The sequence below is a fragment of the Scyliorhinus torazame genome, chromosome 2, assembly GCF_047496885.1.
Source record: "Scyliorhinus torazame isolate Kashiwa2021f chromosome 2, sScyTor2.1, whole genome shotgun sequence".
Lineage (NCBI taxonomy): Eukaryota > Metazoa > Chordata > Chondrichthyes > Carcharhiniformes > Scyliorhinidae > Scyliorhinus > Scyliorhinus torazame.
The window spans coordinates 2,229,372-2,243,199 of NC_092708.1; the positions used below are offsets into that span (position 1 = coordinate 2,229,372).

Here is a 13,828-nt window from a genome sequence, read left to right on the forward strand (position 1 = left end):
CGTTATACTTCTCACATTGAAATAAATACACTTCAGACGACCAATCCCACTGTGTTCATCCACATCTCCCTGTCTGCTCTACCTCGGGAGTGCAGAGTTAATGTCCCTGTCTGCTCTACCTCGCGAGTACAGAGTTAATGTCCCTGTCTGCTCTACCGCGGGAGTGCAGAGTTAATGTCCCCATCTGCTCTACCTCGGAGTACAGAGTTAATGTCCCTGTCTGCTCTACCGCGGGAGTGCAGAGTTAATGTCCCTGTCTGCTCTACCTCGCGAGTACAGAGTTAATGTCCCCGTCTGCTCTACCTCGCAGAGTGCAGAGTTAATGTCCCTGTCTGCTCTACCTCGGGAGTAGAGTTAATGTCCCTGTCTGCTCTACCTCGGGAGTGCACAGTTAATGTCCCCGTCTGCTCTACCTCGGGAGTACAGAATTAATGTCCCCGTCTGCTCTACCTCGGGAGTGCAGAGTTAATGTCCCTGTCTGCTCTACCTCGGGAGTACAGAATTAATGTCCCTGTTGCTCTACCTCGGAGTGCACAGTTAATGTCCCTGTCTGCTCTACCTCGGGAGTACAGAATTCATGTCCCTGTCTGCTCTACCTCGGAGTGCACAGTTAATGTCCCTGTCTGCTCTACCTCGGGAGTGCACAGTTAATGTCCCTGTCTGCTCTACCTCGGAGTGCACAGTTAATGGGCTCACTCGCTGTGGATTGCTGATCATTATATGTAATATATAAATTGTGTATCAAACAACTAATGGGTAATTTCGCGGTGTAGAGGATGATGTGGTCTGTGAAGGACGGGCACTGCTCGAGATCTCTGACAAGATGTCCTGCTCCACATGTCATTACAACCTTCGACAACCGAGAAGACCAGGTAAAGACCAAGCGATGGCCTGTTCTCCCGTACAGTTACCCCTGGCGATGGGCTGTGTGTTACCCCGGGCGATGGACTGTGTGTTACCCCGGGCGATGGACTGTGTTACCCCGGGCGATGGACTGTGTGTTACCCCGGGCGATGGACTGTGCGTCACCCCGGGCGATGGACTGTGTTAACCCTGGGAGGACGATGGACTGTGTGTCACCCCGGGCGATGGACTGTGCGTCACCCCGGGCGATGGACTGTGTTACCCCTGGCGATGGGCTGTGCGTTACCCCGGGCGATGGCCTGTTCTTCCTTACAGTTACCCCCGGGCGATGGGCTGTGCGTTACCCGGGCGATGGACCGTGTGTTACCCCGGGCGATGGACTGTGCATCACCCGGGCGATGGACTGTGTGTTACCCCGGGCGATGGACTGTGTGTTACCCCGGGCGATGGACTGTGCGTCACCCCGGGCGATGGACTGTGCGTCACCCCGGGCGATGGACTGTGTTACCCCGGGCGATGGACCGTGCGTCACCCCGGGCGATGGGCTGTGCGTCACCCCGGGCGATGGACTGTGCGTCACCCCGGGCGATGGACCGTGCGTCACCCCGGGCGATGGACCGTGCGTCACCCCGGGCGATGGACTGTGCGTCACCCCGGGCGATGGACTGTGCGTCACCCCGGCGATGGACTGTGCGTCACCCCGGGCGATGGACTGTGCGTCACCCCGGGCGATGGACTGTGCGTCACCCCGGGCGATGGACTGTGCGTCACCCCGGGCGATGGACTGTGCGTCACCCCGGCGATGGACTGTGCGTCACCCCGGGCGATGGCCTGTTCTTCCTTACAGTTACCCCGGGCGATGGGCTGCCCGTCACCCCGGGCGATGGACTGCGCGTTAGTCCGGGCGATGGGCTGCGCGTCACCCCGGGCGATGGGCTGCGCGTCCACCCCGGGCGATGGGCTGCGCGTCACCCCGGGCGATGGGCCTGCCCGTCACCCCGCTCGATGAGGCTGCCCGTCACCCCGGGCGATGGGCTGCGCGTCACCCCGGGCGATGGGCTGCCCGTCACCCTCCGCTCGATGGGCTGCCCGTCACCCCGGGCGATGGGCTGCCCGTCACCCCGGGCGAAGGGCTGCCCGTCACCCCGCTCGATGGGCTGCCCGTCACCCCGGACGATGGGCTGCCCGTCACCCCGGGCGATGGGCTGCCCGTCACCCTGGGTTACCCAAGAACAATGCAGCACATGATCAGGCCCTTCGGCCCTCCAAGCCTGTGGCGGCCATGATACCAACCTTGGCCAAAACCCTCAGCACTTCCTTGTGCCGTATCCCTCTATACCCATCCTATCCATGTGTTTGTCAAGATGCCTTTTGAACACCGTTAATGTATCTGCTTCCACAGCCTCCCCTGGCAACGCGTTCCAGGCACTCGCCACCCTCTGTGTAAAAACCTGCCTCGCACATCTCCTCTAAACTTTGTCCCACGACCTTAACCTCTGCCCCCTGGTGACTGACCCCTCCACCCTCGGAAAGAGTGCCTGCCCATCCACTCTATCCACGCCCCTCATAATCTTGTAGACCTCGATCAGGTCACCCCTCAACCTCCGTCTTTCTAATGAAAACAGTCCAAGTCTATTCAGCCTCTCCGCACAGCTAACACCCTCCATACCAGGCAACATCCTGGTAAACCTCTGCACCCTCTCCAAAGCCTCCACATCCTTTTGGTAGTGTGGCGACCGAATTGTGCGCAACATTCCAAGTGCGGCCATACCAAGGTTCTGTACAACTGCAGCATGACTTGTCAGGGTTTTTTATACTCAATGCCCCGTCCAATGAAGGCAAGCATTCCGTCTGCTTTCTTAACTACCTTGTCCACTTGTGTGGCCACTTTCAAAGATCTGTGGACCTGCACGCCCAGATCTCTCCGACTTTCTATATTCCTAAGAGTTTTACCATTATCAAAATGCATTACCTCACATTTGTCCGGATTAAACTCCATTTGCCATTTCTCTGCCCAAGTCTCCAACCTATCCATTGTCCTGCTGTATCCTCTGACAATCCTCAATATTATCTGCCACTCCAACAACATTGGTGTCATCTTACTGATCAGACCAGCTATATTTTCCTTCAAATCGCTTATGTATACTACAAACAACAGAGGTCCCAGCACTGATCCCTGTGGAACACCACTAGTCATAACCTTCCATTCAGAAAAATACCCTTCTACTGCTACCCTTTGCCTTTTGTGACCGAGCCAGTTCTGTATCCATCTTTCCAGCTCACCCCTGATCCCGTGTGACTTCACCTTTTGTACCAGTCTGCCATGAGGCACCGTCAAAGGCTTTCCGGAAGTCCATGTAAACAACATCCACCACCCTCCCTTCATCAATCATCTTTGTCACCTCCTCAAAAAACTCGATCAAGTGAATGAGGCACGAGCCCCCCTTCACAAAACCATGCTGTCGATCGCTGATGAGTCCATTTGTTTCTAAATGGGTATGAATCCTGCCCCTGAGAATTCGCGCCAATAATCTACCGACTACCGACGTGATATACCGACCCGGAATATCCCTGCTGCCTTTCTGAAACAGCGGAACCACATTAGCTGTTCTCCAATCGTCTGGGATCTGGCCTGCAGCCAATGAGAATGTGAGAAGGAAAAGATGAATGACAAATGTGGGTGTGTCACAGGCCAGGGAGGATTGATTATGGCCAATAGGAAAATGACAGAGAAACGAAACATCTCCTTGGTGTCTCTTCACAGTGGAAGAAACAGAAAATGTCCCAGTGATACTGGGGAACCAAGGGACTTGAGGAACAGAAATAAATTAGCATTAATGAAGAGAAAGTAAGCAAAACATTAGATTGAAGGTTGACAAATTCCCTGGATCACGATCAGGTGAGCTACATCCCAGGGTGCTGAAGGAGGTGGCTATGCAGATAGTGGATGCATTGGTGATTATCTTTCAGAGATTCAGCATAGGTTCCTGCTGACTGGAAAGTCACAAATGTAACCCTGCTATTTACAAAGGGAGGGAGAGAGAAAACAGAACGTGAGGCCTGTTTGAGGTTAATAATAGGGGAAATATTGTAATCTTTTATAAAGGATTTACAACTGGGAACATGGGTCAGTGCTGAGGCCATGTATAATCTGTATAAATGATTTGGGTGTGGGAAGCTATCGGGTCTTCAGCACGGGCAACAAATGCTGGAGGAGCGGTTGAATAAACTCTGTTCTCTCTGGAACGTTGGAGGTTGAGGGGGCGACCTGACAGAGGTCTACACAATGATGAGGGGCATAGACAGAGTGGATAGTCAGAGGTTTTTCCCCCAGGGTAGAGGGGTCAATTACTAGGGGGCATAGGTTTAAGGTGAGAGGGGCAAGGTTTAGAGTAGATGTACGAGGCAAGTTTTTTACGCAGAGGGTAGTGGGTGGCCTGGAACTCGCTGCCGGAGGAGGTGGTGGAAGCAGGGACGATAGTGACATTTAAGGGGCATCTTGACAAATACATGAATAGGATGGGAATAGAGGGATACGGACCCAGGAAGTGTAGAAGATTGTAGTTTAGTCGGGCAGCATGGTCGGCACGGGCTTGGAGGGCCGAAGGGCCTGTTCCTGTGCTGTACATTTCTTTGTTCTTGTTCTATCCCATGAAATAATATTTTATAAATTTTGGTTGAAATGAAATGAAAATCGCCTATTGTCACAAGTAGGCTTCAAATGAAGTTACTGTGAAAAGTCCCTAGTCGCCACATTCCGGCGCCTGTTCGGGGAGGCTGGTACGGGAATTGAACCGTGCTGCTGGCCTGCCTTGGTCTGCTTTAAAAGCCAGCGATTTAGCCCAGTGTGCTAAACCAGCCCCATAGGTTTCCTTTCCTATGGAAGGACATCATTTCATTTCATTTTTCATCACTACAATCTAGGGAGTGCAACAGAGGTTCAGCAGGCTAGTCCCCAGGGTGGACGGATTGCCTTGTGAAGCGAGGCTGCTTAGGCTGGGGTTGTTTTCCTTGGAGCAGGGAAGGGGGATCGGGGGGGGGGGGGGGGGGGGGCTGAACAGAATGATCCCTGGAATGAAAGGCTTGTCGTATGAGCTGTGATTGAGGACTCTGGGTCTGGAGTTTAGAAGGATGAGGGGGGATCTTATTGAAACTTACAGGATACTGTGAGGCCTGGATAGAGTGGACGTGGAGAGGATGTTTCCACTTGTAGGAAAAACTAGAAGCAGAGGCACCATCTCAGACTAAAGGGACGATCCTTTAAAACAGAGATGAGGAGGAATTTCTTCAGCCAGAGGGGGGTGAATCTGTGGAACTCTTCGCCGCAGAAGGCTGTGGAGGCCAAATCACTGAGTGTCTTTAAGACAGAGATAGATAGGTTCTTGGTTAATAAGGGGATCAGGGGTTATGGGGAGAAGGCAGGAGAATGGGGATGAGAAAATATCAGCCATGATTGAATGGCGGAGCAGACTCGATGGGCCGAGTGGCCTAATTCTGCTCCTGTGTCTTATGATCAGGGTGTACAAAAGTATGAGGGACATAGATGGATAGGAAAGGTCAATAACCAAGGGGTATCGATTGGGATTTGTGGAAAAACCTTTTAACCCAGAGGGTGTTGGGAATCTGGAACTCGCTGCCTGAAAGGGTGGTGGAGGCGGGAACCCTCACAACATTTGAGAAGCATTTAGATGAGCGATTGAAACACCGCAGTATACAAGGCTACGGAGCACGTGCTGCAAAATGGGCTGAGAAGAGATAAGGGCTGGATGGCCGGCGCAGACCAGATGGGCTGAAGGGCCTCGCTGTCCTCAAACTCAGACTCCGAGATTGAGGAAACCTTCCCTAAATTCTTTACTGGATGTGACCTGGCTGTGCTGTGAGAGATGTGGAGAGGACGGCTCCCCTGGTTGGTGAGTCACGAACCAGTGGACACAGTATCAGAGTAAGGGGCAGGCCGTTTAATACCGAGATCAGGGAGAATTCCATCACCCGAGAGAGGGGGGGTGAATCTTTGAAATTCTCTCCCCCAGAGGGTAGAAGCTCAGCAGGAAGAAATCAATAGCTTTGTGGATACTAATGGGAATAGTGGGGAAAGAACCACGGGAAATGGGGATTGTGGGAACAATGGCAGAGGTAAATAATCAGCCATGATGGAGCGACCTGATATGCCCTTTAGCCACTCTGCTCAATACCTTTTATCATCTTATACATAATGTAAACATCGCAGAGGCACGAAGGGTGTTGTTCAACCCAGAAGCAGAGTTGTTTGCCGGAAGGTATCATTGGCAACATCTTCTAAGTGAGCAAAACTTTCCAAATGCAGGAGTGATTGAAACTGGAGATCAGAAAGGAAATTGGATACGTCATTAAATGTGCTGCATCTACAAATGTGTTCACTTAGCACAATTAACTTTCTCTCTCTATCTCAAGACGGAACACTACAAACTGGACTGGCACAGGTTTAACCTAAGGCAAAGGCTCCTGGGAGCTCAACCCATTAGCGCCGAGAGCTTTGAGGAAATAGCAGGTACCAGATTCTCAGTTCATATTCGATTTAGTTAGAGCATATCTAACCACCCTGACAATGGCGCCGAGAACTTTACTCTGTATCTAGCCCCGTGCTGTACCTGTCCTGGGAGTGTTTAATGGGGACAGTGTAGAGAGAGCTTTACTCTGTATCTAACCCCGTGCTGTACCTGTCCTGGGAGTGTTTGATGGGGACAGTGTAGAGAGAGCTTTACTCTGTATCTAACCCCGTGCTGTACCTGTCCTGGGAGTGTTTGATGGGGACAGTGTAGAGAGAGCTTTACTCTGTATCTATCCCCATGCTGTACCTGTCCTGGGAGTGTTTGATGGGGACAGTGTGGAGGGAGCTTTACTCTGTATCGGACCCCGTGCTGTACCTGTCCTGGGAGTGTTTGATGGGGACAGTGTAGAGGGAGCTTTACTCTGTATCTAACCCCGTTCTGTACCTGTCCTGGGAGTGTTTGATGGGGACAGTGTGGATGGAGCTTTACTCTGTATCTAACCCCGTGCTGTACGTGTCCTGGGAGTGTTTGATGGGGACAGTGTAGAGGGAGCTTTACTCTGTATCTAACCCCGTGCTGTACGTGGCCTGGGAGTGTTTGATGGGGACAGTGTAGAGGGAGCTTTACTCTGTATCTAACCCCGTGCTGTACGTGTCCTGGGAGTGTTTGATGGGGACAGTGTGGAGGGAGCTTTACTCTGTATCTAATCCCGTGCTGTACCTGTCCTGGGAGTGTTTGATGGGGACAGTGTGGAGGGAGCTTTACTTTGTATCTAACCCCGTGCTGTACCTGTCCAGGGAGTGTCTGATGGGGTCTGTGTATAGGGAGCTTTACTCTGTATCTAACCCCGTGCTGTACCTGTCCTGGGAGTGTTTGATGGGGACAGTGTAGAGGGAGCTTTACTCTGTATCTAATCCCGTGCTGTACCTGTCCTGGGAGTGTTTGATGGGGACAGTGTGGAGGGAGCTTTACTCTGTATCTAACCCCATGCTGTACCAGTCCTGGGAGTGTTTGATGGGGACAGTGTAGAGGGAGCTTTACTCTGTATCTAACCCCGTGCTGTACCTGTCCTGGGAGTGTTTGATGGGGACAGTGTGGAGGGAGCTTTACTCTGTATCTAACCCCGTGCTGTACCAGTCCTGGGAGTGTTTGATGGGGACAGTGTCGAGGGAGCTTTACTCTGTATCTAACCCCGTGCTGTACCTGTCCTGGGAGTGTTTGATGGGGACAGTGTAGAGGGAGCTTTACTCTGTATCTAACCCCATGCTGTCCCTGTCCTGGGTGTGTTTGATGGGGACAGTGTAGAGGGACCTTTACTCTGTATCTAACCCCGTGCTGTACCTGTCCTGGGAGTGTTTGATGGGGACAGTGTAGAGGGAGCTTTACTCTGTATCTAACCTCGTGCTGTACCTGTCCTGGGAGTGTTTGATGGGGACAGTGTGGATGGAGCTTTACTCTGTACCTAACCCCGTGCTGTACCTGTCCTGGGAGTGTTTGATGGGGACAGTGAAGAGGGAGCTTTACTCTGTATCTAACCCCGTGCTGTACCTGTCCTGGGAGTGTTTGATGGGGACAGTGTGGAGGGAGCTTTACTCTGGTTTTTCCTCCTGGTACCAGTGTCTTCTTGTCTCCTGAGATCTATTCTCTGATTTGGGTTGCTGTCATTTGAGAACTTTCTGTTTCAGATGAGATCTCCAGTATTTCCGGCTCTGATTCTGAACCCTCTGATTCTGACCCTGAGCCTGAGCGGGTACTTGGCTGGTGCAGACAGAATGTTCCCTGTCCTGCAGATGAAGATCCTCCTACAGGAGAGAAGCAACGCGGTCGGCGGGCCCATCGAGTTATCTTCGAGACTGCGGAGGGCGAGTATCTCTCCGTCTATCGCTGTGTCCTGCAGGGTAAGCAGGTAAGCATCTGGCTCTGCTCACTCCGCGAACCATCGCCCTCTCCACAGTGCAGCTAATGAAGTCTGCTTAAAATATTGTCACTGCTTTGGAAATGGGACATCCAATTTTCACAATAAGATGCCACACAGCAATGCAATAATAACTATCTGACTAAAAGTTTCTACAGGTATTGGAGGCTTTGGAGAGAGTACAGAAAAGGTTTACCAGGATGTTGCCTGGTATGGAGGGTATTAGCTATGAGGAGAGATTGAATGAACTGGGATTGTTCTCCCTAGAGAGACGGAGGCTGAGGGGCGACCTGATAGAACTTTATAAAATTATTAGGGGTATAGATAGGGTGAACAGTCAGAGGCTTTTTCCAAGGGTGGAAATGACAATTACAAGGGGGCACAGGTTCAAGGTGAGGGGGGTAGGTTCAGTGGAGATGTGCAGGACAAGTGTTGGAAGACTTCTGACTGATGTTTTTGTGGACTCAGCTCCACTTAACCCTCTCGCCCACCATAACCCTGAATTCCTTTACTGTTCAAAAATCTATCTACCTCTGACTTGAAAACACTTAACGAGGTCGCCTCACATGCTTCACTGGGCAGGGAATTCCACAGATTCACAACCCTTTGGGTGAAGACGTTCCTCCTCAACTCAGTCCTAAATCTACTGAGTGCTGAATTTGGTGCATTTGAGTGCTATAGTAAGAGTTTGGTGACCGAGGGAGTAGAAGGCTTCATTTTTATCTAAAGTTTAGTCTTTCTTTTATTTAGTTAATTAACTTAAAAGTTGCTGTTTGGTTTAGAAGAAGGTGAATTTTCAATCAGCTTTAAACAGGCTTCTACTTGTAGGCACTTGCAGCTGGAGCTTGTTAATTAGTTAATTGGATTAGGCCAGTTTTTCAGAGGCTAGATTCACAGTATAAAAGTGATCCCCTACAGTGCAGACTTTGTTTGCAGTGAGTGCTGAATTTGGTGCTTTTTGAGTGCGATAGTGAGAGTTTGGTGACCGAGGGAGTTAAGTGAGGAGGGGGTAAGGTGCTCCTTTCATTTTGTTTCCGACATTTCCGCAAAGAGTGAGAAGAGAGTCAGGAGTTTACAGAAAGTGTAGCTGCCTGTGAGCAGAGTCGGAGGGTGGAGATCTAGTTAGTCCACAGGGCAGCTATATTCTGTCAGGTAAGAGGGGATGGAGGCTAGGCCAGTTGCATGCTCCTCCTGTAGGATGTGGGTGGTGAGGGATACTACCGGTGTCTCCACTGACTATACCTGCGGGAAGTGCACCCAACTTCAGCTCCTCAAAGACCGTGTTAGGGAACTGGAGCTGGATGAACTTCGGATCATCCTGGAGGCAGAGGGGGTGATTGAGAAGAGTTACAGGGAGGTAACCACACCCAAGGTACAGGACAAGAATAGCTGGGTTACAGTCAGGGTGAAAAAAACAAACAGGCAGACAGTGCAGGGATCCCTCGTGGCCGTTCCCCTTCAAAACAAGTATACCGTTTTGAATGCTGGGGGGGGGATGTACCTGTCCTGGGGGGGATGTACCTGTCCTGGGAGTGTTGGATGGGGACAGTGTAGAGGGAGCTTTACTCTGTATCTAACCCCATGCTGTACCTGTCCTGGGAGTGTTTGATGGGGACAGTGTAGAGGGAGCTTTGCGCTGTATCTAACCCCGTGCTGTGCCTGTCCTGGGAGTGTTTGATGGTGACAGTGTAGAGGGAGCTTTACTCTGTATCTAACACCTTGCTGTACCTGTCCTGGGAGTGTTAGGGAACTGGAGCTGGATGAACTTCGGATCATCCGGGAGGCAGAGGGGCTGATCCCTGGGGGAGGACCTACCGGGGGAAGGCCCTAGCGGCCAGGTCTCTGGCACTGAGTCTGGCTCTGGGGCTTAGAAGGGAAGGGGGGAGAATAGAAAAGCAATAGTTGTAGGAGATTCAATGGTTAGGGGAATAGATAGGAGATTCTGTGGCCGCGAGCGAGACTCCCGGAAGGTATGTTGCCTCCCGGGTGCCAGGGCCAGGGATGTCTCGGATCGTGTCTTCAGGATCCTTAAGGGGGAGGGTGAGCAGCCAGAAGTCGTGGTGCACATTGGTACCAACGACATAGGTAGGAAAAGGGGTGTGGAGGTAATAAACGAGTTTAGGGAGTTAGGCTGGAAGTTAAAAGCCAGGTCAGACAGAGTTGTCATCTCTGGTTTGTTGCCGGTGCCACGTGATAGCGAGGCTAGGAATATGGAGAGAGTGCAGCTGAACACGTGGCTGCAGGAATGGTGTAGGAGGGAGGGCTTCAGGTATTTGGATAATTGGAGCGCATTCTGGGGAAGGTGGGACCTGTACAAGCAGGACGGGTTGCATCTGAACCAGAGGGGCACCAATATCCTGGGAGGGAGGTTTTCTAGTACTCTTCGGGAGGGTTTAAACTAATTTGGCAGGGGAATGGGAACCGAATTTGTAGTCCAGCAACTAAGGTAGCCGATATTCAGGACGCCAAAGCGTGTAATGAGGCAGTGGGGAAGGGAACACTGACAAAGGAGAGTACTTGCAGGCACGGAGATGGGTTGAAGTGTGTATACTTCAACGCAAGAAGCATCAGGAATAAGGTGGGTGAACTTAAGGCATGGATCGGTACTTGGGACTACGATGTGGTGGCCATCACGGAAACTTGGATAGAAGAGGGGCAGAGGTCCCTGGTTATAGATGTTTCAATAAGATTAGGGAGGGTGGTAAAAGAGGTGGGGGGCGTGGCATTGTTAATTAGAGATAGTATAACAGCTGCAGAAAGGCAGTTCGAGGAGTATCACCCTACTGAGGTAGTATGGGTTGAAGTCAGAAATAGGAAAGGAGCAGTCACCTTGTTGGGAGTTTTCTATAGGCCCCCCAATAGTAGCAGAGATGTGGAGGAACAGATTGGGAAACAGATTTTGGAAAGGTGCAGAAGTCACAGGGTAGTCGTCATGGGTGACTTTAACTTCCCAAATATTGAGTGGAAACTCTTTAGATCAAATAGTTTGGATGGGGTGGTGTTTGTGCAGTGTGTCCAGGAAGCTTTTCTAACACAGTATGTAGATTGTCCGACCAGAGGAGGGGCAATATTGGATTTAGTACTTGGTAATGAACCAGGGCAAGTGATAGATTTGTTAGTGGGGGAGCATTTTGGAGATAGTGACCACAATTCTGTGACTTTCACTTTAGTAATGGAGAGGGATAGGTGCGTGCAACAGGGCAAGGTTTACAATTGGGGGAAGGGTAAATACGATGTTGTCAGACAAGAATTGAAGTGCATAAGTTGGGAACATAGGCTGTCAGGGAAGGACACAAGTGAAATGTGGAACTTGTTCAAGGAACAGGTGCTACGTGTCCTTGATATGTATGTCCCTGTCAGGCAGGGAAGAGATGGCCGAGTGAGGGAACCATGGTTGACAAGAGAGGTTGAATGTCTTGTTAAGAGGAAGAAGGAGACTTGTGTAAGGCTGAGGAAACAAGGTTCAGACAGGGCATTGGAGGGATACAAGATAGCCAGGAGGGAACTGAAGAAAGGGATTAGGAGAGCTAAGAGAGGGCATGAACAATCTTTGGCGGGTAGGATCAAGGAAAACCCCAAGGCCTTTTACACATATGTGAGAAATATGAGAATGACTAGAGCGAGGGTAGGTCCGATCAAGGACAGTAGCGGGAGATTGTGTATTGAGTCTGAAGAGATAGGAGAGGTCTTGAACGAGTACTTTTCTTCTGTATTTACAAATGAGAGGGGCGATATTGTTGGAGAGGACAGTGTGAAACAGATTGGTAAGCTCGAGGAAATACTTGTCAGGAAGGAATATGTGTTGGGCATTTTGAAAAACTTGAGGATAGACAAGTCCCCCGGGCCTGACGGGATATATCTAAGGATTCTATGGGAAGCAAGAGATGAAATTGCAGAGCCGTTGGCAATGATCTTTTCGTCCTCACTGTCAACAGGGGTGGTACCAGGGGATTGGAGAGTGGCGAAGTCGTGCCCCTGTTCAAAAAAGGGAATAGGGATAACCCTGGGAATTACAGGCCAGTTAGTCTTACTTCGGTGGTAGGCAAAGTCATGGAAAGGGTACTGAAGGATAGGATTTCTGAGCATCTGGAAAGACACTGCTTGATTAGGGATAGTCAGCACGGATTTGTGAGGGGTAGGTCTTGCCTTACAAGTCTTATTGAATTCTTTGAGGAGGTGACCAAGCATGTGGATGAAGGTAAAGCAGTGGATGTAGTGTAAATGGATTTTAGTAAGGCATTTGATAAGGTTCCCCATGGTAGGCTTCTGCAGAAAGTAAGGAGGCATGGGATAGTGGGAAATTTGGCCAGTTGGATAACTAACTGGCTAACCGATAGAAGTCAGAGAGTGGTGGTGGATGGCAAATATTCAGCCTGGATCCCAGTTACCAGTGGTGTACCGCAGGGATCAGTTCTGGGTCCTCTGCTGTTTGTGATTTTCATTAATGACTTGGATGAGGGAGTTGAAGGGTGGGTCAGTAAATTTGCAGACGATACGAAGATTGGTGGAGTTGTGGATAGTGAGGAGGGCTGTTGTCGGCTGCAAAGAGACATAGATAGGATGCAGAGCTGGGCTGAGAAGTGGCAGATAGAGTTTAACCCTGAAAAGTGTGAGGTTGTCCATTTTGGAAGGACAAATACGAATGCGGAATACAGGGTTAACGGTAGAGTTCTTGGCAATGTGGAGGAGCAGAGAGATCTTGGGGTCTATGTTCATACATCTTTGAAAGTTGCCACTCAAGTGGATAGAGCTGTTCATTAACAGAGGGATTGAATTTAAGAGCCGTGAGGTGAGGATGCAGCTGTACAAAACCTTGGTAAGGCCACATTTGGAGTACTGTGTACAGTTCTGGTCGCCTCATTTTAGGAAGGATGTGGAAGCTTTGGAAAAGGTGCAAAGGAGATTTACCAGGATGTTGCCTGGAATGGAGAGTAGGTCTTACGAGGAAAGGTTGAGGGTGCTAGGCCTTTTCTCATTAGAACGGAGAAGGATGAGGGGCGACTTGATAGAGGTTTATAAGATGATCAGGGGAATGGATAGAGTAGACAGTCAGAGACTTTTTCCCCGGGTGGAACAAACCATTACAAGGGGACATCAATTTAAGGTGAAAGGTGGAAGATATAGGAGGGATATCAGAGGTAGGTTCTTTACCCAGAGAGTAGTGGGGGCATGGAATGCACTGCCTGTGGAAGTAGTTGAGTCGGAAACATTAGGGACCTTCAAGCAGCTATTGGATAGGTACATGGATTATGGTAAAATGATATAGTGTAGATTTATTTGTTCTTAAGGGCAGCACGGTAGCATTGTGGATAGCACAATTGCTTCACTGCTCCAGGGTCCCAGGTTCGATTCCGGCTTGGGTCACTGTCTGTGTGGAGTCTGCACGTCCTCCCCGTGTCTGCGTGGGTTTCCTCCGGGTGCTCCGGTTTCCTCCCACAGTCCAAAGATGTGCGGGTTAGGTGAATTGGCCAATGATAAATTGCCCTTAATGTCCAAATTGCCCTTGGTGTTGGGTGGAGGT

At 50.5% G+C, this 13,828-nt stretch overlaps 1 protein-coding gene across 1 annotated transcript in view; it reads left to right on the top strand.

Moving 5' to 3' along the window:
- The window catches only part of LOC140385675 (tRNA endonuclease ANKZF1-like), a 191,171-nt gene that overhangs the window by 2,174 nt on the left and 175,169 nt on the right, over nt 1–13,828 (top strand). The window contains 4 exon segments of the mRNA XM_072468078.1: nt 774–850; nt 852–872; nt 6,295–6,391; nt 8,078–8,298. Of these exon segments, the coding sequence (XP_072324179.1) occupies nt 774–850; nt 852–872; nt 6,295–6,391; nt 8,078–8,298 (416 nt within the window).